General features: G+C 42.1%; 1 protein-coding gene across 1 annotated transcript in view; it reads right to left on the reverse strand.

The window, feature by feature from the left end:
* The window catches only part of LOC144597184 (regulator of microtubule dynamics protein 3-like), a 205655-nt gene that overhangs the window by 55271 nt on the left and 124832 nt on the right, over nt 1–25552 (reverse strand). The window contains exon 7 of the mRNA XM_078406175.1: nt 2534–2609. Coding sequence (XP_078262301.1) covers nt 2534–2609 — 76 coding nt within the window. The remainder of the gene's footprint in view (nt 1–2533; nt 2610–25552) is intronic.

Genomic DNA, 25552 nt, shown 5'->3' on the forward strand with positions numbered 1-25552 from the left:
ATTTGTTTTTATATTTTGAAATACAGGTTTTTACTCTGAATTGAAATATCATATCATATGGAAGCTTGACCATTTTAAAATACTTTTTATCTAGTGTCTATTTAAAAATGTTCCTCTGGTCTTGAAATTTCAGATTGAAGACCTTTAACATAATGCCTGTATATTCTTGTTTATGTCATTTCCAGAACCTCTGAAAAGTTCTACAAATGTAGTGCAATACTCTTCTGGGCTTTGCTTTGTTAATATATTTGTAGTTGTCTTGTGCCAGATGAAACAGGCAATTTATTTTCTTCACAGAAAATGTCGGCATTTTTTGAAATGTCTCTTGAGAACAATATGGTATTAAATTGCAATGAAAGTAGGTCATTTTACATATTGGACTAGAGGAGGAAATTTACTTAGAACAGGCTTATGGGTTTCAGGTACCATGTTAGATACTGCTGTTTGTAATTTCTGAATTGATAATAGCAAACTATATATTCCAGCACTTAGCAGTGCATTCTCCGATCAGTCGGTGACAAATGAATAAATCTGCACATCTGTTAAACGCGGTTAGACCGCAGCTCTTCTCTTTAGTGCAGAGGTTACCAGGAGGTTTGATTGATATGTTCAAAATCATGAACGGACTCAATTGAATAGAGAGCGAGAAGTTACTTAAGATAATTGGTAAAAGGACCAGTATATGATGAATATTTTCTTACACTAAATTGTTATGACTGGCAATTTAATGCCATAAAGGGGAAAACATGTTGGGGGAGGCGGGAGAGTAAAATTAATTGGATAGATCTTTCAATGGGCTAGATCAGGGCCCTCCAAACTTTTCAGCATGATGGCCACATTATATATTTTTGGCACATTTTTGCGGGCCGTAGGAAAAAATAAAGAAGTGTGAGTTTTATAAATTTAATGAACTCAAAAAAGTTTAGACTAGGTTACGTTCGATTAAATTAGGAAAGGTTAAACTAGGTTAGGTTAGATTAGGTTAGTTTATATTGGGTTTATATAGCAACAAATAAATAATATTCAATTTTTAAAAAGAACTTGAAATATTGGAATATATATATACCGCAGGTATACAATTATTTATAAAACAGAAAAAATACAGTGACCACCACTGGGGGGGGGGGGGGAGAGAGGGGAGAAAGAGAGGTAGAGAGGGGGGGATGGAGAGAGTTGGGGGGGGGGGGGGGGAGAGAAAGTGGGGGGGGAGAGAGTCGGGGTAGAGGGACTAGCAGGTGGACGTGGGGGGGGGGGGGGTGGCATTCATCTCTCTTTGACATTCAGTGGCATTCACTTGCACTAAATCCTCCACCAAAAAATTATGTGGATCTTCAAAGACCTTAATTCAACAGCAGTTCTGTGGTGATGGAGCAGTTCAGAAACAGAGTATTTTGTAAATGCAATATATCTCTCAATTCCCATGCACTCATATAAGTACATGCTTTCGAGCTTTCATAGGTGCATGCATCTGTGATATATGACACCATCTAAGACTAGCACCCATCCACCACCTTAAACATCCACTCATCTACCATTGAACACAACAGCTGCTTCATGTACCATATAGAGTGAATGGAAGAAACATCTTCTCAAGCTTCATACAGGTCTCTAACATTTAGAAAAGCAATCTCAGCTGGCACAAGGAATTACCATCATTTCCAAGTTGCCCTTCAAGACACACTTGACTTGGACTTGTATCACAGTTTCCCCTTAATTATTGAGTTGAATTAACAACAATCATTCATGAGAAGGCTCACATTACCTTCCTAAGTGTACCTGGGAATAGGTATTAAATGCTATCGAAATCATGTGAATTAGAAAGGACAGTAAAAGCAGGCACATAATAAACTCCATCAGAAGCAGGTAATAATATGTAAACTATCTAAGTGCATATGATAGAGGTAGTGTAGTAAAAATGTCATAATTTATGTAAAGTAACAACACTTTATTACATGAGAAACAGTAAGCACGGACTAGGCTGCATGAGACTGGTCTCATTAGGTTTAAATGACAGCTGTAGTCCATAGCGGCATGGTGATCTCTCTTGATGAATTGGTGCACACCGGGATAACCATAGTCAATTGATGAAATGTATAGTCGTAAATGAACTCTGGTAATCAACTGCCGCAAAGCTGGCCACAGATAGACGTCATGCATTAGGAGCTTTTCTTGATATCCTGTGTAGTCTTTTTGGATCAAGTCGTAATCTTCAAGAACAGCTGCAATAGCTCCTGGCATTCATATGGTGAACTGGCTTAAGATATAGAAACTTTCACAGCAATGTTCTTGACATCACATGTCTGCAATGTTGTAAAGTATAGCTTTTGGCGTACAGTTAAGCAATCCTCACCTAGTTTACTCACTTAATGATGTCCTTGGACAGCACAAAGTCTAGCAGTAACATATGAGTTTTGTCTGCTGCCTGCCAAACATGTTTACAGCGTTATTAAAGGGCAGAAATTGGCTTTGTTATCCTAAGCTAAAAACACCAGGTCCACATTGAGGACAAAGCATCTATCAGGACTTGCCTTACCTTGAAAGCATATCCAGCCTTGATACGATTCTGGATGGACTCATGGTCAGCCTGTCGGCCAGATATAACAGCGTACCTGAAATGCAAAGAACTACATGACCTGCACTGAAAAATTACATAAACATGACCTTCCTTTCATTTGATAAGAATTATAAAATGTGTACATTTGGAGAGATTGGTAGCAACCATGAGACCCTCTCCAGGTGATCAAACAAGTTTTCACAGTGAACCTAGACTTCAAATTAAGAGCATATGGGTTAGGAGGAGAAACCGACATTTGACCGCAGGAGCTTTGCCCTACAATATCCTGAATCCACCAACAATATTATCTATAATCTTAAACAACACTTCTAACTTTCATAGAATTATAAAATCAACTTTCCTGGCAAGCTGTTGAAATAACTTGTCAATGAGTTATAAAATTCTGAATTTATATTGTAGTATTATTTCTCATTAAGCAGATTGATGTCCTCTGGTCGTGGTTTCTCAGGTTTATTTATTTTGTGTGCCTCTTAGGTTCTGCTGTTAAATCTTCTTTCTAGATTAAAAATCTTAATGTTTTCTAATTTTACTTCCAGCTCGTTGCCAGTACATCTCAAATAATTTTACATTCCTTTGCACCAACTACAAAACTTGTTGATTTTGTAGTGAGCTGATTGTATTCAACAAAATATAATTACAGTAAAAATATTTTTTCACCTATATACCAGTAAATATACAGTGCTTTCTGGAATGTATTGCTACTTTCTCGTTACTAGTGTAATTTCACATCTGTGAAACATTCTGGGAATGAAAGGAATAGCAATTACTCAAACATAGTCTGCTCCCTGAGACTCCCCAATGTCTGAGGGAACAAGCTGAATTTCCAGACGTTTCCCAGTAGAAAACGGACCCCAAGGTCATTCATCCTGAAAGGAATTGAAAGCAAGTTTCGAAATATATCTGAGAAAAGGAGAAAACGTATATCCCTAAAAACATACTGGCAACATATTTGGATAGGTTTCCCCTTACGCCCATCTCATTCAACCTATATTTTGTCCTCTGGCTTCACAATTTGCACCACTTCTATCCTGATCTCCTTATTGCACACTTTTTGTTTTTTCATTTCTGGCTTTTGTTCAACCATCTGCCAATGAAAGCCCACCCCTCACCTATATCCACCTATTACTTGTCAGACATTGTCCTGTCTCCATCTTTCTTCCAGCTTCCCCCACGCCCCCCTCCCCCACGTCAACCAGTCTGAAGAAGGGCCCCGACCCAAAACATCACCTATTCATGTTCTCCAGAGATGCTGCCTGATCTGCTGAGTTGCTCCAGCATTTTTGTGTTTTTTAATTGTAAACCAGCACCTACAGTTCCTTGATTCTAATCAATCCATTACATATTGTCTGAATAAATGTAATCAGGTCTGGAGAGGGAGCATTAAGCAGCAAATTATTCATACTAAGGGAATACGCTATATTAATTTCTTATAGAAGTAAAGCTGCTAAAACCACCAAGCATTTGGTAACAGGGTTCGTACACTTGGAACAGCAAAAAATTCAAGGACTTTTCAAGGACTTTCAAGGTCCAAAAATCCCATTTTTCAAGGACCAAAGTCCAGCAAACATCGATGGTTTTTTCCAGTTTTTCTCCGTATAGAAAAGAAAACACTGTATTCAAAACTGTTAATTTGGTGTATATGTGGTTAAGTAGTAAAATCTACGATAATTTTGTAGGTTTTTTGCTTTATGCGGCAAGTTCCCCTCAACTCTCCCCGATTCTTTAACTTGTCCCGGAGCCGTGGAACCGTGGCTGCGGCGGTGGGGACTGGAGGCAGAAGCTGCCGGCTGAGGTTCACCGGAGAACGGATCGCCACCGACCCAGAGCTGGGACAAGGCGAGAGATCGCAGCGCCCCTTTGCAATCAACAAACCCAAGGAAAGTTCCCTCCTCGCTGCCACCGCTGCCGCCGTCCACCCCGGGAATGCAGGGCTTCTGAACAACAACTACAACACCTGTGTTTGTTCTTATTTCGCTGCGTTAGAGGGACACAGGGCCAGGGAAGAGAGTGGAGGAGCGGCCTAGATCTCGCTGGTGCTGTGAGAAAGAGAGAGGGGAGAGAGCGAGGGGGGAGAGAGAGTGGGGAGAGAGGGAGGGGAGAGAGGGGGGAGAGAGGGGGTAGAGAGAGAGGAGGTAGAGAGAGAGTGGGTAGAGAGATAGGGGGTAGAGAGAGAGGGGATAGAGAGAGGGGGGAGAGAGTCAGGGTAGAGGGAGCAGCGGGGGAGCACGGGGAGGGGGAGGATGTCAGAGGGTCCGGTGATGGAGTGCCGCCACTTGCGGGGGCTGCTCCTTCCCTCTCTCTCCTCTCTCCCTCTCCCCTCTCTCTCTCCCAGTGCCAGCGGGATCTGCGCCGCTCCTCCACTCTCTTCCCCGGCCCCATCTCCCTCTAGTGCAGTGAAATAAGAACAATCACAAGTGTTGTAGTTGTTGTTCAGAAGCCCCGGGGTGAGCGGCTGCGGCGAGGAGGGAAAAATAGGCGACAAAGACAAACATGTCTAACAATGTTTCCTGACTTTTAATAAAAATATGCATTATAAACAATGAAAAGACGCCACATTATGTACTGTCCCGTCATATCTGTTAGTCTTGTGTCATGTTCTGTGTTTAGATTCTCATTTCAGGTCCCTTGACTTCCTGCCATTGTAATTGTCAGCCCCGCCTTGATTGTTTCCACCTGTGTGCCCTTACCTCATGTATATATAGTCCACGCCTCCCTTTGTCCTGTGCCAGTTCGTATTGTGATTCATGTGCTCTGGCTCATGTGCTCTGGCTCATGTGCTCTGGCTCATGTGCTCTGGCTCATGTGCTCTGGCTCATGTGCTCTGGCTCATGTGCTCTGGTTCATGTGCTCTCGGTCGTAGTATAGCCAGTAAGTAATTTTTGTAACTAATGTTTTTGTAGCTGAGTAAGTTTAGAGTTTTTGGTTCGAATCGCAGTGTTCTTTAATGTGAAAATTAAAGAACGCCTTTATTTTCTCCAAATTGACTCTTGTGTGTGAGTCGTGCGTTTGAGTCCAGTTCCTGTGTGCCCCAGAGCATAACAGAACGAACTGGCCATAATATGGACTCGGCCGACTCTAAGGTTTGGAAATCAGCCCTTGCCAACCAGGGCACTAAGATCCAGCACCAGGAGGAGCAGCTGCGCTCAGTCAGTCACAGGGTGCGCGAGCTGAACGATAGACAAGGCGAGTTCCAGTCATCAGTGACGACCCAGATTAACCACCTCGCTGTACAACTCCATCAGGTTCTGGCTCGTCTCGACCCAACCTCGGCAGCTTCTCCACTGGCTCACGTTGAACCTTCAGCCGGCCATCCGCTTGCTGTTCCGGCCACGCCTGCGAACCCCACGCTGATTCTACGCCTGGCTTCACCAGATAAGTTCTCTGGAGACTCGGAGAATTGTAGATCATTCCTTGTACAATGTGATCTCCACTTCAAGCATAACCCTGCACACTTCCCCTCAGACCAGGCCAGGGTAGCATTTATTGTGTCCCATTTGACGGGACGAGCCGCAGCATGGGCCACTGCGGAGTGGTCTCGGGGCTCCACAGTCTGTCAGGATCTAGACCTCTTCCAAAGAACATTTAGCAGTATTTTTGATCACACTTCCTCTGCTAAGGAAGCTTCCCGAGTCTTACTGCAGCTAAAACAGAACACTCGCCCAGTGATAGACTATACCATTGACTTCCGAACCCTTGCAACAGACAGTGGGTGGAATATGCCTGCACAAGTGGATGCATTCATGAATGGGTTGTCGGAGGCTATAAAGGACAGACTTTCACCTTTTGAGTTACCCAGTGATCTAGAGACATTAATTACCAGGGCTATTCGTGTCGATAACAGGATAAAGGAAAAGGAAAGACACCAGGCTGCTGATCGTCCTCCCAATCACCAGGGGCGCTCCTCCGGGTCCTTCACACTGAAGAAGTCATCGTTCCCTGTCCATCGCTGGCCGGAGAAAACAGAGTCCTCTCAGCCGTCGGATGAACCCATGCAGCTAGGACGAACCAGGCTGACTCCGGAGCAGCGACAGCGCCGCCTGAAGGACGGAGCCTGCTTTTACTGCGGTCAACAAGGACACCGTCTGGCCGACTGCTCGTTAAAAGGGGTGGCTCACCAGTGAAAAGGAGGACACTGGTGAGCCAATTCCCTGTTTTGGACTTACCTCCTCGACCTCTGACGCAGGCCACCCTCACTCTGAATCAGCAAATTGTGACTCGGGGGGTTTTGATCGACTCCGGAGCCGAAGAGAGTCTCATGGACTGGACTCTAGCTCGATCGTGTAAGGTTAAATCTGTGCCCTTGTTGCAACCTATTGTGGCGAGCGCTTTAGATGGACGTCAGTTGTTTGAGATAACTCATCGTACAGAACCTGTCAAAGTCATGTTCAATGCTAACCATGTGGAGATAATGTCTTTTCACTTGTTTGACTCAGCTCAACATCCCTTGTACTTTGGTTTCCCTTGGCTGCAGAAACACAATCCTCAGATTGATTGGCGATCTGGTAAGATCAGACGATGGGGGGTTGAGTGCACACAATCATGTCTTGTTGAACCAGTGAACAAAGGGGTGAGTTACGGGAAGATCGGGGCGGTTTTGGGAATAAATGTTCTTAAATCTGAAGAAATAAAGATTTCTAATGATGATGATGACTATCCCGATCTGTCGAAGGTTCCACCATGTTACCATGAACTGAAGGAGGTGTTCAACAAGTCCAGGGCCACCACCCTACCTCCTCATCGACCTTTCGACTGCGCTATCAACCTGCTGCCGGGGGCCCCTATTCCCAAGGGGCGACTGTACTCCATATCCGGCTCCGAGAGGAAGGCGATGGATGAGTACATTGAGTCCTCCCTGAGGACGGGCATTATTCGCCCGTCCTCCTCGGCAGCAGGCGCGGGGTTTTTCTTTGTGGGCAAGAAAGATGGGTCACTTCGTCCCTGCATAGATTACAGCTTCCTAAACGAGATTACGATCAAGAATCGTTACCCACTTCCTTTGATGTCTTCTGCTTTTGAATTGTTGCACAAAGCCAAAGTATTCACTAAACTAGACTTAAGGAATGCATACCATCTAGTGAGAATCAGAGAGGGGGATGAGTGGAAAACTGGGTTTAACACTCCTAACGGGCACTACGAGTATTTGGTGATGCCGTTCGGGTTAACCAATGCCCCCGCAGTCTTCCAAGCTTTTATGAACGAGGTCCTCAGGGAATTTCTCAATGAGTGTGTTTTTGTCTACCTTGATGACATTCTTATCTTCTCTCCAGACATACAGTCTCATGAGCGTCATGTCAAGTGTGTGTTGCAGAAGCTCTTAGCTAACCGTCTGTATGTGAAGGCCGAGAAGTGCGACTTCCACGCAGACACAATGTCCTTTCTGGGCTACATTATATCGGCCGACCACATCCAGATGGACCCTGGTAAGGTCAGTGCGGTGGCCAATTGGCCCGCCCCCACTAACAGAAAGAAGGTGCAACAGTTTCTCGGATTTGCAAACTTTTACAGACGTTTTATTAGAGACTTCAGTGCTGTTGCTGCTCCTCTGCACTCTCTCACGTCTTCCAAGACCCAGTTCGAGTGGAATCCTCAGGCCGAAGCCGCCTTCCAGCCCCTCAAAACATTGTTCACCAACGCTCCTGTTCTGACCATCCCAGATCCCCAGAGACAGTTCATTGTGGAGGTGGATGCCTCCAACGAGGGGATTGGGGCGGTACTTTCCCAGAGAGCGGAGAAGGACAACCGGATTCATCCCTGCGCCTACCTGTCACGTAAGTTGACCCCCGCAGAAAAAAATTACGATGTCGGAAACAAAGAACTGCTGGCGGTCAGAGCCGCATTGGGGGAGTGGAGGCACTGGCTGGAGGGGGCCGAGCAGCCTTTTCTGGTATGGACAGATCACAAGAACCTGGAATACATCCGTAAAGCCAAGAGACTCAACTCATGTCAGGCCAGATGGACTCTGTTTTTTAGTAGGTTCAACTTTTCTCTGTCTTACAGGCCCGGTTCCCAGAACACAAAACCAGACGCCCTGTCCCGACTTTATGACCCTGAACCTGATACCAGAGAACCCGAACCCATCCTGCCACTTAACCGTGTGGTAGGAACGGTGTCTTGGCAGATCGAAACAGATGTGAAGCAGGCTAATGATGAGACTCCAGCACCGAGTGGCTGTCCTACTAACTGTTTGTTTGTTCCTGTGACATTGCGCCCCCAGGTAATCCACTGGGCTCACACGTCCCTGCTCACATGCCATCCAGGTGCCAAGAGAACTGTTTTTGTGGTTAAACAGCGTTTTTGGTGGCCTTCACTTGAAAAGGATGTAGCTGAATATGTGGCCGCCTGCCCTGTCTGTGCAAGGAGCAAGCCCTCCAGACAAATCCAAGTGGGCCTGCTGCACCCACTTTCAGTCCCTCAGAGGCCCTGGTCCCACATCTCCATTGACTTTGTTACTGGGTTGCCGGCCTCCAAAGGTAACACAACTGTCCTGACGGTGGTAGACCGATTTTCAAAGATGGTACATTTTATCGCTGTGGCCAAGCTCCCCTCTGCCAAAGAGACGGCAGAGGTAATGATGTCTCACGTTTTCCGTATCCATGGTTTCCCTACAGACATTGTCTCGGACCGAGGTCCTCAGTTTGTGTCCAAGTTTTGGAGTGAGTTTTGTTCCCTCATAGGTGCCACCGTCAGCCTGTCTTCTGGTTACCATCCGCAATCCAATGGCCAGACTGAGCGGATGAACCAGAAGCTCGAGACCTGCTTGCGCTGTCTGATCGCGCAGAACCAGACCACCTGGAGCGACCATCTCATCTGGGTCGAGTACGCACGCAACACGCTTCCTACGGCTGCCACGGGACTCACACCCTTCCAGTGTGCCTACGGCTACCAGCCCCCCTTGTTCTCAGCTTATGAGGGTGAGGTGACGGTGCCTTCTGCCCACGCCATGATCCGACACTGTCGCCGAATCTGGGACGGAGCTCGGAGGGTTCTACTCCGGGGTCAGTCCCGGATGAAAGCGACAGCCGACCGCCACCGCAGATCCGCTCCTCATTATCGCCCAGGCCAGAAGGTATGGCTGTCTACAAAGGACTTGCCACTTCACGTCCACGCCAGAAAGCTGGCTCCAAGGTTCGTGGGTCCATTTCCCATTTCGAAAGTCATTAACCCTGTTTCGGTCCGTCTACAACTCCCCAGGTCATTAAGGGTTCACCCTACATTCCACGTCAGCAAAATAAAACCGGTCAAGGAAAGTGCACTCGTGCCCGCCTCCAAGCCCCCTCCACCCCCCCGGCTCGTCGACGGTGGTCCGGTCTACACAGTTAAGGAACTTCTTGCAGTCTGCAAGAGAGGTCGCGGTCGCCAGTTTCTGGTCGACTGGGAAGGCTACGGTCCTGAGGAGAGGTGCTGGATTCCTGCCAGCTTCATTTTGGACAAAACTTTGATCAAGGACTTTGACAAGACTCATCCTGACCAGCCTGGACCGTCAGGAGTCGGTCCTAAAGGGGGGGGGGTACTGTAATGTCCCGTCATATCTGTTAGTCTTGTGACATGTTCTGTGTTTAGATTCTCATTTCAGGTCCCTTGACTTCCTGCCATTGTAATTGTCAGCCCCGCCTTGATTGTTTCCACCTGTGTGCCCTTACCTCATGTATATATAGTCCACGCCTCCCTTTGTCCTGTGCCAGTTCGTATTGTGATTCATGTGCTCTGATTCATGTGCTCTCGGTCGTAGTATAGCTAGTAAGTAATTTTTGTAACTAATGTTTTTGTAGCTGAGTAAGTTTAGAGTTTTTGGTTCGAATCGCAGTGTTCTTTAATGTGAAAATTAAAGAACGCCTTTATTTTCTCCAAATTGACTCTTGTGTGTGAGTCGTGCGTTTGAGTCCAGTTCCTGTGTGCCCCAGAGCATAACACATTACGCTGCATGAATTAATACTCTTATCATAAAAAGTGAATTTTCAAGGACTTTCAAGGATCTATGATAAATCTAAATACTTTCAAGGCCTTGAAAAACAGAGTTTCAAATTCCAGGACTTTCAAGGACTGTACGAGCCCTGGGTAAAGACCAGCAGACTTGTTTTGTTTCAAAATATAAATGTTAGTTTTGACACAAGAAGCAGAAATCATTCAATATAATTATTATGGAGTGATAAAAGTGAAATAGTTATTAGTCATTGAAGTTACATTTTGCAATAACATTGTGTGCAGTAACATTAAGCAAAGATTATGAATATGCCAGAATACAAATGAGGTTGACCACTACAAACTGCTGGAACTTAAGTTAAATTTTCAAGATCACATAATTACTTCAAGGACAGTTAAGAAGTACCATATTTAAAACTCAGGTTAAAGAATCATTGCACAATTACTTTAAAAATTAATCATCAGTTAATCAACAATTAATTTTATAAAAATATGCTTAAATTGGGAATATGCATAAAGGGATAATAATTAATTGGGTCAATGATGAAAATGATAAAGTCTCCACTACGTTCTTTTTAACACGTCAATGGTGTGCTAGTTATTGAACACTGCAAACCACATATGTAAACACTGACCTGAGAAACCTTTATGGAATGTAAAGATAAAAGAGCAGAACAAAATGCATTACAGAAATGTTTGAGTGCTCCATTTTAGTAATATTAATCGTAATTTAGTAATATTTAATTACAGAATGCAATGGTTCTTGCCAATAGATTATTCTTAATACAGTTACTTAATTCACATTGCTTATTTCAAATCTAAGTTTTTAATGTAGATATTACATAAAACTACATATACTATTATTTATACATTGTTAATCTAGGCATAGAAAACATCTAAACAAAACCTTCTCTGGTGAATCCACTGTTTCTGTCAATATACTGTATTTGGTTAAGTCGGTATTAAAAAACATGTTGAAACAAGAACGTCAGAACTCTACATGTAATCACTACAGTCCAAAACAATAAAGAGAACTAATTTCCAACTACAAGAATACGTGTGGGAGGAATAATTATGCTCTTTGCAATGAGACAAGGTCACAAACTATAAATGTAGAAAAGGCATGCACATAATGGGAAAGATGAATGCTAGAAGTTATCAAAATAAAATTTAAGAAAATATATTGTAACCTTCAGAATATAAAAGAAGCAAGAGATGAATTATAACTACAAGACAATGCAAAATTATTTATCAGACTATTTTTATCTTATTGAACCATACATATAGTTGTGACATATGGGATTCTTCCACTGCTTTCCAAAATAAAAATTAGTTTTGGAATGCAAAACTATTGTGAATTGAAACAGATCTTCAATTCCATTTAAAATATACATACTCTTTTGCTAAAAGTTCTATTACACAAATGATTCACAGGTTAACAGTTCAAAAGGAAATGGTTTAGGTCAGGAAGCGACAGTTTGGTGGGCGTCTAAAATCAAAACATAGAAAAATTAAATGGTCTGAAGAATCCCAACTAAACCATCAATCAAACAAGTATCTGGATGGAACGGAACAGCCTGGAAAATTCAAATTGCCGAAGGGAGACATAAGGATGACTTAATAGAAAGCATTTGAGATGGTTTCTTTGAACAACGTATTATGATTCCAACCAGGAATAAGCTATTTTAGATCTCGTTATGTGTGAAAAGATGATAAATCAAAAATGTCACGATAAATCATACACGGAAAGAGTGAATGTAAAAGTTTTTGTTCACTCTTATAATGCATTCAACATCCCAAATTAATGCCTTAAGTGAAGGCAAACAGATAGGTATGTGGAGCAAATTTACAAAGGCAGATCAAGAAACCGGATTCAAATATGCATGTGAATAAGCAATAATTTTATAATTCTCCACAGGTACACACTGAGAAATATAGACACTATGCTATAGTGCTCGAGTGGATGATATAAGAATGGATTGTGCAATTTTCTGCAATTTCATAAATTGAGAATAGTACAGTAAATGTTGGTTCTACAGAAGCCGAGACAGGAGAAACTAATAATTGAGAAAAAAGAAATCACAGAAATGTTACAAAAATATTTTGTAACATTTCAATGAAGACATTGAAAGCATAAGTGATGCTTTATTAAAAACAAAATGAATGATTAAGAGGGATATAGAAGTCTTATTATAGAATAATTATAGAACTTAAAATAATTGATATCAGTAGAAAAGTAATGAGATGAATTCATGAGACAAAGGGATGACAGGATTTGATTGCCTGGGAAAAATGTAAAGCAAAAGCTAAAATAGACCCAAAATGCTGGAGTAACTCAGTGGGTCAGACAGCATCTCTAGAGAAAAGGAATAGGTGATGTTTTGGGTCGAGACCCTTCTTCAGACTGGAGAAGAGTCTCAACCAGAAAAGTCACTTATTCCTTTTCTCCAGAGATCCTGTCTGACCCGCTGAGTTACTCCAGCTTTCTGCGACTATATTTGATTTAAACCAACATCTGTAGTTCCTTCCTACACATAAAGCAAAGCCAGTTAGGTTTACACCAGATGTCAGGATAATGCCAGAATACATTATTAACAAAGAAATAATTGTGCATTTGGAAGACTAACAAGATTAGATATAGTCATCATGACCCTATAAACAGAGGTGACATAAACATTTATTAGGATACTTTAAGGGGAGCCATAGATCCTGAGTATTTGGGTTTCCATATATCCTTCAACAAAGGGACACATAAAGGTTATTACACAAGACAAGTTTCATGACATAGTATTAGTTCACAGACACGAATAAGTTATTCATTTGTAGGTTGAACTAAGACACTCTAGAGTTTAGAGGTGATTACCCCGATGAACGTTTCGCGGGGCTTGAAATTTATGCTTAACCAGTTAGATTCTCTGAGGATATTACGCCTGGTACAGGGAGTTCAAAACCATGAAGAAAAGTCGCAGGATAGGGAATGGAATTGCTTTTCCAGATGGTTGCTGAGTCTGGGAATTCTCAATCACAGAGGGGTGTGAATTTTAAGTCATTCAATACATTCAAAGCTGAGGAAAATAGAGGGGATTATCAAATTTTGGGATTAGGTAAAGAAAGTGTTGAGGTCAGGAATCAGATTAGCAATATTCATAGAATGGTGGAGTAGGCTTGATGGGCCAAGTGAGGTACCTCTCCCCAATTTCATTTGTTCTTAATGGGTGGGGAAGACATTAATGATTGGTGAAAGTAATAACTAATGTTTAGTTATCCCTATTTTTATATGCACATCTTTCTTGTCTAGTCAAGCCATGCCACTCACAAGAAAGCAACAACGAGGGTTATAGATGAGGTGGCAACAAGGGGAAAGCTAGTGGGGAAGAAACAATAAGAGAGGGAAAGAAAGAGAACAGCCCAGATATTATCAAGAAGAGATGAAGGAATAAGATGAACAGAGAGTGCATGATATAGGAATAGTAGAGAGGGGTAAGTGAGCATATTTCAAAACTTTTTAGCGTTACATCAAAATTGCCCACCTAGCACATTAATTATGTGTAAACATGATTCCCATTTTGCCTCCTGTTGTGGATCAACATTTACATATGATTGGCATGGCCTGGATGAGCTGAAGGACTGATTCCTATGCTGTATGATTCTATGAAACCTCAGAGTTAGGTCAATATTTCATGTTCATAAACCATAGGAGCAGAATTAGGCCATTCGGCCCATTAAATCTACTGTCATTCAATTACGGCTGACCTACCTTTCCCTCTCAATCCCATTCTCCTGCCTTTTCCCCAGTAACCTTTGACACCCTTACTAATTAAAAACCTGTCAATCTCTGCTTTAAAAATAGCCAAAGACTTGGCCTCTACATTCATCTGTGGCAATGAATTCCACAGATTCAACATCCTCTGATAAAATAAATTCCATCTCATCTTCTTTCCAAAGGTATGTCATTTTATTCTGAGGCTGTGCTCACTGGCCCTAGATTCTCTGACTGGTAGAAAAATCCTCTGCACATCAACTCCATCTAGGCCTTTCATAATGTGTTAAGTTTCAATGAGATCCCCCCTCATCCTACTAACCTCCAGCCAGTACAGGCCTACAGCTGTCACATGCTCTTCACATATTAACCCAATCAACTCAGGGATCATTCTTGTAAACCCTTTCTGGACCCTCTCCAACGCCAGCACATCCTTCCTCAGATATGGGGCACAAAACTACTCACAATACTCAAATGTAGACTGACCAGTGCCTTTATAAGGCTTGGAGGGCCGAAAAGGCCTGTTTCCGGCTGTATATATATGATAAAGCCTCAGCATTACATTCCTACTTTTATAATTTAACCCTCTAATACTGGTCCATCTACGCAATCCCATCCTTGTCAATAGATTTACTTCAACCACCTTAAGTTTTCAGAAGCTTGAATTTGTTATGTCAAGACCACTGTGTAATGCCGGAAACATTTTCAGTTCCAGATTATATCAATTTTGCAGCATTGCCATCTGTACAGTTGTTTGGTTTGAACTTTTATTTAATAACAATCATTTTGATTTGAGTGTGGGCTGTTTGCAATTTCAAACTTTTAACAACATCAAACAATAGACAATAGACAATAGACAATAGGTGCAGGAGTAGGCCATTCAGCCCTTCGAGCCAGCACCGCCATTCAATGCGATCATGGCTGATCACTCTCAATCAGTACCCCGTTCCTGCCTTCTCCCCATACCCCCTCACTCCGCTATCCTTAAGAGCTCTATCCAGCTCTCTCTTGAAAGCATCCAACGAACTGGCCTCCACTGCCTTCTGAGGCAGAGAATTCCACACCTTCACCACCCTCTGACTGAAAAAGTTCTTCCTCATCTCCGTTCTAAATGGCCTACCCCTTATTCTTAAACTGTGGCCCCTTGTTCTGGACTCCCCCAACATTGGGAACATGTTATCTGCCTCTAATGTGTCCAATCCCCTAATTATCTTATATGTTTCAATAAGATCCCCCCTCATCCTTCTAAATTCCAGTGTATACAAGCCCAATCGCTCCAGCCTTTCAACATACGACAGTCCCGCCATTCCGGGAATTAACCTAGTGAACCTACGCTGCACGCCCTCCATAGCAAGAATATCCTTCCTCAAATTTGGAGACCAAAACTGCACACAGTACTCCAGGTGCGGTCTCACCAGGGCCCGGTACAACTGTAGAAGGACCTCTTTGCTCCTATACTCAACTCCTCTTGTTACGAAGGCCAACATTCCATTGGCTTTCTTCACTGCCTGCTGTACCTGCATGCTTCCTTTCATTGACTGATGCACTAGGACACCCAGATCTCGTTGAACTCCCCCTCCTCCTAACTTGACACCATTCAGATAATAATCTGCCTTTCTATTCTTACTTCCAAAGTGAATAACCTCACACTTATCTACATTAAACTGCATCTGCCATGTATCCGCCCACTCACACAACCTGTCCAAGTCACCCTGCAGCCTTATTGCATCTTCCTCACAATTCACACTACCCCCCAACTTAGTATCATCTGCAAATTTGCTAATGGTACTTTTAATCCCTTCGTCTAAGTCATTAATGTATATCGTAAATAGCTGGGGTCCCAGCACCGAACCTTGCGGTACCCCACTGGTCACTGCCTGCCATTCCGAAAGGGACCCATTTATCCCCACTCTTTGCTTTCTGTCTGTCAACCAATTTTCTATCCATGTCAGTACCCTACCCCCAATACCATGTGCCCTAATTTTGCCCACTAATCTCCTATGTGGGACCTTGTCGAAGGCTTTCTGAAAGTCGAGGTACACCACATCCACTGACTCTCCCTTGTCAATTTTATTAGTTACATCCTCAAAAAATTCCAGTAGATTTGTCAAGCATGATTTCCCCTTCGTAAATCCATGCTGACTCGGAATGATCCCGTTACTGCTATCCAAATGCTCAGCAATTTCGTCTTTTATAATTGACTCCAGCATCTTCCCCACCACTGATGTCAGACTAACTGGTCTATAATTACCCGTTTTCTCTCTCCCTCCTTTCTTAAAAAGTGGGATAACATTTGCTATCCTCCAATCCACAGGAACTGATCCTGAATCTATAGAACATTGAAAAATGATCTCCAATGCTTCCACTATTTCTAGAGCCACCTCCTTAAGTACTCTGGGATGCAGACCATCAGGCCCTGGGGATTTATCAGCCTTGAGTCCCATCAGTCTACCCAAAACCATTTCCTGCCTAATGTGGATTTCCTTCAGTTCCTCCATCACCCTAGGTTCTCCGGCCCCTAGAACATTTGGGGGATTGTGTGTATCTTCCTCAGTGAAGACAGATCCAAAGTAACGGTTTAACTCGTCTGCCATTTCTTTGTTCCCCATAATAAATTCCCCTGCTTCTGTCTTCAAGGGACCCACATTTGCCTTGACTATTTTTTTCCTCTTCACGTACCTAAAAAAACTTTTGCTATCCTCCTTTATATTATTGGCTAGTTTACCCTCGTACCTCATCTTTTCTCCCCGTATTGCCTTTTTAGTTAACTTTTGTTGCTCTTTAAAAGAGTCCCAATCCTCTGTCTTCCCACTCTTCTTTGCTATGTTATACTTCCTCTCCTTAATTTTTATGCTGTCCCTGACTTCCCTCGTCAGCCACAGGTGTCTCTTACTCCCCTTAGAGTCTTTCCACCTCTTTGGAATAAATTGATCCTGCAACCTCTGCATTATTCCCAGGAATACCTGCCCCCAACAGCCTCTATTCCCATGGTGGGGCCTTTAGAATTATTACCTATTCCCTTGCGGCACCTCTACTCCTTCATCTTAAATAATTTATTTTAGTATCCATTTCTTGCATTTGCCAGTGTGATTGTTTTAAAATTAATTCAGATCAGGCTAGAATTCCAACTGCCTTCACTAAACATTCAGATGGGGTCTCCTTCCTTTAGCATTTCTTATCAGAAGAAATACTTACTCGTTTTAAGATTTTTTAATATATTTCATTCATAACAACACATTAACATTTTATCATTTGTTATTCAAATTTGATAAAAGATGATTTCAACTTTAGTTTGCTCATTTTATAAAGATATTATTAGAGACATGTTTTCAAATGCATTTACCTTTCATTTTCAATATTTCAAGACAATATGGTAGAATAGCTCTGTTTGGACATTAGAATAGAATAAGAAGATAACTGCAGATGCTGGTACAAATCAAAAGTATTTATTCACAAAATGCTGAAATAACTCAGCAGGTCAGGCAGCATCACGGGAGAGAAGGAATGGGTGATGTTTCGGGTCGAGACCCTTCTTCAATAGAATAGCTCTGTTTGGACATTTGATACGGAAAACCCCCCAGCAACTCACCATTTTAGCAATGCCTCTGTACATTTTAAATGTTCTGCTCGATGTCCATACAAAACAGTTTTAAAGAAAGATATGTGGTGATTGACCCGAAGAACAGAAGTGGCAGGTAGCTAAGGAAACACCCTGAATGGAAACAGTATGTATAGTGAATTAGCAATATATAGGAACTCTCTAGATGAAGACTGATGTTTTCTTTTCCAATCTACTGACAGTGTGAAATCATCATAAAATCTATGAAGGAGTGTGTAATAGAAATGGCATATTCAGCACAGCTAGTTGAAACTGCCACTTCATAGCTCCACCAATACAGGTTTTATCTGACTCTTGCACTGCTGTGTTGAGTTTGCATGTTCTCCCGGTTATGGTGTATGTTTCGTCTAGGTGCTCCAGATTCCTCCCACATTCCAAAGTTATGCAGGTTGATAGATAAATTGGCAAACCGTAAATCGTCCTGAGTGTGTGGTGAGTGGTAGAATCTCAGGGGAAGGTGGGGAGGACTACTGGCATTATGGAGGAAATAGATTACAAGGAAAATTAGTGGAGAAATGGGATTACTCTGTGAGGAGCATAGACTCAATAGGCTAAAATATCGACAGTCTCTTTCCTTCCACAAATGCTGCCTGACATGCTACATTCCTCTAGCAGCATGATTTTCAGATTCCAGCATCTGCAGTGTTTTGTGTCTATATATATAGCTTATATGATTTCAGTTTTCCCTTTATTCCTTTGGTGCATTATTTTACAGGTCATTTTTCTGGAAAGTGCAGTAATTCTAAGCAGAATTGTGACTGTAAGTGTGCCAAACCACAATAGCATAAACTTCCATTCATTTCTCTCTCTTTTCATATTTGAAGGCCAGCATCTGATGAAGAATATGGCCCCACTAAGGTCAATTGGTTTTTTGCACCTCTCAGCTTGTGATGCCAAAACTTGGGTTTTTTTCAGATTTGGTTTCAAAGAGTTTTGTATCATTTATTTTACCTACCAGGAGAATTCTGGCTGTGGTGAACTGGGAGAGAATATTGTTTAGAAGGAGAGAAATCAGTGGGAAAGTTATTAGAAGGGATTCTGAGGGAAATAATTTATTTGTATTTGGAAAGGGAAGGATAGAATATGCATATCTTTGTGCATGGGAAATTATGTCTCACAAACTTGACTGAATTTTTGGAAGAGGTGCCCAATACAATTGATGAGGAGAGCAGTAGACATTGATTACAAGGTCTTTAGCAAGGCCTTTGACAAAGTCCTGCAGAATAGGCAGGTCTGAAAGGTTAGAACACATTGGATCTGGGGTGAGCTGGCTTATTGCACACAAAACTGGCTTGATAGTAAGAGACAGAGGGTGGTAGCAGAAGGAGCAATATAGTTGGGGCCCGTTGCGGTGGTAGCAGAAGGATGATTTTCACTTTGGAGTCATTGATTTGGATGAAAATATAGATTACATGATGGATGGCTTAAACATTGGTGGTACAGTGACAGTGAAGGAGTTTGACTAGGTTTCAACAGGATCTAAATCAACTGGGAAAGTAGGCAAAGGAATGACAGATGGAATTTAATCCATCAAAATCAGTCACTGCAAAGGGATACATTTTGGAAAGTTAAACTAGGGCAGGACATACATGAATGGCAGGACACTGGGAAACGTTGTTGAACAGAGAGGCTTTGGGGTACATTGGTATTGTAGAGAGGCAGAGTGGTGAATAAAGTATGTGGCATGCTTCCCTTTGTGGGCCAAGGCATTGAGTAGAAGAGTTGGGACATTTTGTTACAGTTGTACAAAACTATGGTTAAGCTGCACTTGGAGCATTATGTGCAGTTCTGGTTGCCACCTTAAACCAACTTAAAGACATAATACATTTACTTGCATTTGGATTATGGTGTGGTCATTGCAGAATATGAATTACATTTAAATCTTAGTGTACAAATGTATATTATCATATAAATTAAGCTACAGCCTAATGTACAAAGTAGAATAAACAACAATATTAAATGCAGCTTAATGGCAGGATCATAAATGCAAAGTATGAGAACTAATGAGAGTGAACAGAACATGTAGTTCTCCCACAATGTAGTGCAAATAAGTATTATGTAGTGCATCTGGATGTCAGATATCTTGTTTGAGTCACAGTTCCATGGAATCAACCCAAGTTAGAGCCATGCCAACATTTGAGGAAACTTGCCAGTATCAATAATTCCCATGTAAAGGCTCTAGGTAAAAATAACTTATTTTGAAGAGTCTTCAATAGGTTTGATAAAACTATTTGCATTTAAATTTATGTGACTGGCTTAATTCTTTTAAAATATTCATAAGTATAGAAATTGAAATGCATGCATTTGAATTGCCGTGCAGTTTCATTGCAAAATGTCTCATTTTCAGTTCCTACTACTCCGGTACAAATACACACATTCTCTAATCTGTAAAAAATTGCAGTATGAAGCTATTCCATCAATGAATAAACCACCATATTGTGCTCTGCAAAGACTGACTCCAATTATTTAATTTAAATATCAACAATCATCTGCTAATACTTCTTCTGCTTTGCATATTTCAAGCATTGAATGAACGTGAAGAAACCAAAAGTGTTAAGCCCTTCATATCCACACTGACTAAGAAACAGAATATTCTGACTAAAGTGTAATACATAACCACGCAGGGAACAATAATTCAGTTAGTTATCAGATGATTTTTTAATCCCTCTATTTTATCAACTGAGTTTCATAACTCACAGCGTGACAAAAAATGGTTTGTGCAATATTTTGGGTTATTTTAATTTTCTGATTATTGTGCAGATTGTAGTGTGTGTTACCTTTGTTCAACCAATAGAAATACTCATACTGGAACTGCCCTTCTGAACATTAATCACCATTAGCTTTAGTACCTAGCATGGATTCATGCTGAGCGTGAGAAGTACAGAAACTATATCTGCACTATACTTAAATTATCGTACTAATCTCCTGAAACGATTGGGTCACAATGATGGAAATTAGTTTTGGAAAGTAAAATCATGTATTCTCTAAATCTGTTACTTCTATGAAAAACTGCACAATCAGATTCTCTATTCTTGGCTACAGCTTTACACATCGACGTAAACCAGACACAATGACATTCTTGAATTAATCTCATTACGAAATATCATGAAGCATGATAATGTGCTAATGTGCCAACAATATCAACAAAAAATAGAGAATGACCACTAATTAAATCGGCAACCATCGCAATGGTAGAAAATAGGTTCATGCCCCTGACAGCCTGATCAGGAGAAAGGTTGCTGGTTGAATTCCTTCCCCAGTCCATAAAATGGACAGACGTTTCAAAAGAAAACTTCTTTATGCTTTCCCAGTGAATCCCCAAGGATTTACTTGTGCATTGACAGGGCATCTAGCATCATCTGCCATTGGCATAAATTAAATCAATAGCAGCGAATCATTTTTGATTGAGATGTACAAATTAAAGTGATAAACTTATCTACCTCAAGATAATTTCCTGGAATATGATTCTGAATGATACAGAAAGATTGATCTGAAAGTTGCCCATGCTATTGTCTAAAACTGCAGTTTCTTTACTTCTGCAAGAAGATTTAGAATTTTTCTAGTTAGTCTCTAGTTTTAGTTTTCCCATCATGTGTATTTTTTGGCCAATGTGCACCCATGTAATATTTAAATTTAAATCCTTATGGTAGAAAACTGGCAAGAAATTTGAGACATGCCACTACACGATTGATAAGCTATCAATAGACAATAGACAATAGGTGCAGGAGGAGGCCATTCGGCCCTTCGAGCCAGCACCGCCATTCAATGTGATCATGGCTGATCATTCTCAATCAGTACCCCATTCCTGCCTTCTCCCCATACCCCCCAAATATTGGTGGAAGGTTAAATATATAAACATAAGTCAATGAAGGCATGTACTGTATATATAAATATACCACATAGGTTAATGTACAAGTAACTCTACAAAGAGGAATATATTCAGTGCCAAATCCAATAAAGTGACAAGTTACAAGGATAGAACAGGGAAGAAATAAATACAATTAAAAGCAGAAATCTGCTCTTGCTAACTCTTTTTGATTTCGAGCAATTTAGAGAAAACAAATACTGTAAACCATTTCCTTAGATGCAAAATTTAGAAAGCTGTCTTTGATTTATAACAATAAACAACTGGGCCACAGTTCATGGTATCTGTTAGTTAGGCAGAGATAAAACCCTCTGGTTTTAGAGATAAAACACTAGGGCATCAGAGATGTCCTCATTCTTTAGGAAAAGGGGCTTCCCCTCTTCCATTATAGATGAGGCTCTCACTAGGGCCTCTTCTATATCCTGCAGCTCTGCTCTTGCTCCCCCTCCCCCATTCGTAACAAGGACAGAATCCCCCTTGTCTTCACCTTCCACCCCTTCAGCCAGCATATCCAACAAATCATCCTCCAACATTTCCGTCACCTCCAACGGGACCCCACTACTGGCCACATCTTCCCATCTCCTCCCCTTTCTGCGTTCCGCAGAGACCATTCCCTCCGTAACTCCCTGGTTCACTCATCCCTTCCTACCCAAACCACCCCCTCCCCAGGCACTTTCCTCTGCAACCACAGGAGATGCAACACCTGTCCCTTTATCTCCCCATTCGACTCCATCCAAGGACGCAAACAGTCTTTCCAGGTGAGACAGAGATTCACCTGCACCTCCTCCAACCTCATCTATTGTATCCGCTGCTCTAGATGTCAACTTCTCTACATCGGCAAGACCAAATGCAGGCTCAGCGATCGTTTCGCTCAACACCTTCGCTCAGACCGCCTTAACCAACCTGATCTCCCGGTGGCTGAGCACTTCAACTCCCCCTCCCACTCCCAGTCTGACCTTTCTGTCATGGGCCTCTCCTCCAGTACCATAGTGAGGCCCACCGGAAATTGGAGGAACAGCACCTCATATTTCGCTTGGCAGCTTACAGCCCAGCGGTATGAACATTGACTTCTCCAACTTTAGATAGTTCCTCTGTCCCTCTCTTCCCCTCCCCCTTCCCAGTTCTCCCACTGTCTTTCTGTCTCCACCTATATCCTTTCTTTGTCCCGTCCCCCCTGGCATCAGTCTGAAGAAGGGTCTCGGCCCGAAATGTCACCCATTCTCTCTCTCCTAGATGCTGCCTGACCTGCTGAGTTACTCCAGCATTTTGTGAAACCCTAAACAATGTTTGCATTTAAGCATTGTTTGGCACTGTGTCAGTGGGAATGGTCTTACTCTTATACATTCTATTTTGTAATTGGCCATACTTCATCAGGAGGAAGCAGTGCAATGTGCAAGGGCAGTAGCTCCGGTTAAGCAGGGACAGTGGATGAACTGGAAAAGTGTAGAAAAGAGGAGGTTTAGCTGGACGAATCTTTGGTGCATGGAGGCAGGTCATATGTTTCCTTATAAGGGCTATTTATGATGTGCTGCCATCACTGCAGAACCTCAAACAATGGGTAGGTGGGGACCCGGCATGTCCCTTGTGTATCGATTCATTTTGTCCATGAGGGAGAGAAAGGAGGTGGCGGGAAGTTTGCAGATAGGCATGAGTCAGGCCAGTTATGGGGAGCCAATGATTGGGAGATGAAAGTAGATTTAGGAGGAAAGCTTGTTGTTCCGCACAAAATAATTAGTACTAGTTTGAGGCCTGATATAGTGCTATGGTCAGTTATTCAGCGGATAGAGTATTTTATAGAACTGACTGTGCCTTGGGAGAACTTAGTGGAAGAGGCTTATGAAAGGAAAAGGTTTAGATATGTAGAGTTGGCAGCATAAGTTGAGCAGCGAGGATGGAGAGCAAGAATACGTCCGGTAAAGGTGGGTTTAGAGTCAAGTCAAGTCAAGTCAATTTTATTTGTATAGCACATATAAAAACAACCCACGTTGACCAAAGTGCTGTACATCAGTTCAGGTACTAAGAACGAACATACAATGGCATACAAACATAACAGCACATACATAAACAGTTCACAGCGCCCCCTCAGAGGGCCTCAAACGCAAGGGAGTAGAAATAGGTTTTGAGCCTGGACTTAAAGGAGTCGATGGAGGGGGCAGTTCTGATGGGGAGAGGGATGCTGTTCCACAGTCTAGGAGCTGCAACCGCAAAAACGCAGTCACCCCTGAGCTTAAGCCTAGACCGCGGGACAGTCAGTAGCCCCAAGTCGGCCGACCTGAGGGACCTGGAGATAGAGTGGTGGGTTAGAAGATTTTTGATATGGGGGGGAGGGGGGCAAGCCCGTTTAGGGCTTTGTATGTGAATAGGAAGAGCTTGAAGTTGATTCTGTACCGTACTGGGAGCCAGTGGAGAGAGGCCAGAATCGGGGTGATGCGGTCCCTTTTACGGGTACCTGTCAGGAGCCTCGCTACGGCGTTTTGGACCAATTGCAGGCGGGACAGGGATGATTGGCTGATCCCAATGTATAGGGAGTTGCAGTAGACTAGGCGGGAGGAAATGAATGCGTGGATGATTTTTTCTATGTCGTCAAATTGGAGGAATGGTTTGATTTTAGCTATGGTACGAAGCTGGAAGAAGCTGGCTTTTACCACAGCATTGACTTGCTTGTCAAACTTTAATGCAGAGGGATGCCAGAACCAACTGTTGAACCTTCCTGAGGTGTCGTGGGCCCAACTCAATGAGACACCAATGAAGGGAGGTGCCCACTTGATAACCCCAATGATATAGTTGCATTTACAGGATTAGTTTTTTTAAAAGAGCTAATTAATATGTGGGTAGCTGTTTTTTGCACATGGAGTCATTTATTGTAAGTTGGTATATTTAGTGAGATAGTTAGATAATACTTTGGCTTTGGGTTGGTTTTCTTAGTTGAGCGCTTATCCTGGAGTTATAGCACAAGTACTTTGTGTTTTAATTGTAATTTACATTATTTTTCCTGAAACTGAGATTTTGTTTGTATTCTATGGAAAAGATACAGAAATGGGAAGGAATATGAAAGAGGTGGGAAGGGATTTTTATCATGACTTATTTTGCAATACAGTTAATCATAGCGAGGATGCTAGGGAGAGGGGAAGAAAGTAGGAGCCACTCTGTGCAATTGCACAACTGAGATCCTCCAGTACCATACACAATTTCCAGCTCTGAGGCTTGCACTTTGGCTGACTTCTTTCATACGGTTCCTGATCACATTTTAGTACACCCAATGGGCTGCCCACATATAAAAGAAACATTGCCCTCCAGTCTTGCACCACCAAGGTAGCAGTGAGACTCTCTGCCAAGGTAAACACTAGTGTCCTTTTATTCAATAACTTGTCTTTCTCCACGGTACATGAACTGCCTGAATGGATCGCCAACAATCACAAAAAGGGGAAAAAAAGATTTGATAAAATAAATCTCAAATGCAATTGTTCTGCATGGAAATTAGACTGATTTCCATTAACCATTAGTAACCAAATAATTACCATAATGTTATGCCAAAAAAAATCAAGAGTTTGAAATAATTCCTTAACACCTTAAAAAAATGTTGATGTGTAGTGACTATTATGTAGACGTAACTATTAACCTTTTAGTAAGCAACAAGATAGCAGAAAAAGCAATTATATTTTTGATGAAATTGGTTGAGAATGCCAGGACACTCTGCTTATAATACATACCAGAAGGACGTCACATAACAATATTACATCCCCTAAGTGACAGAGATGGAGCATCATCTCATTTTATGAAAACAAATAAGAGTACAAAAGATTATTTGGCTCA

The sequence above is a fragment of the Rhinoraja longicauda genome, chromosome 10 (genome assembly GCF_053455715.1).
Source record: "Rhinoraja longicauda isolate Sanriku21f chromosome 10, sRhiLon1.1, whole genome shotgun sequence".
NCBI classification, from domain to species: Eukaryota; Metazoa; Chordata; class Chondrichthyes; order Rajiformes; family Arhynchobatidae; genus Rhinoraja; species Rhinoraja longicauda.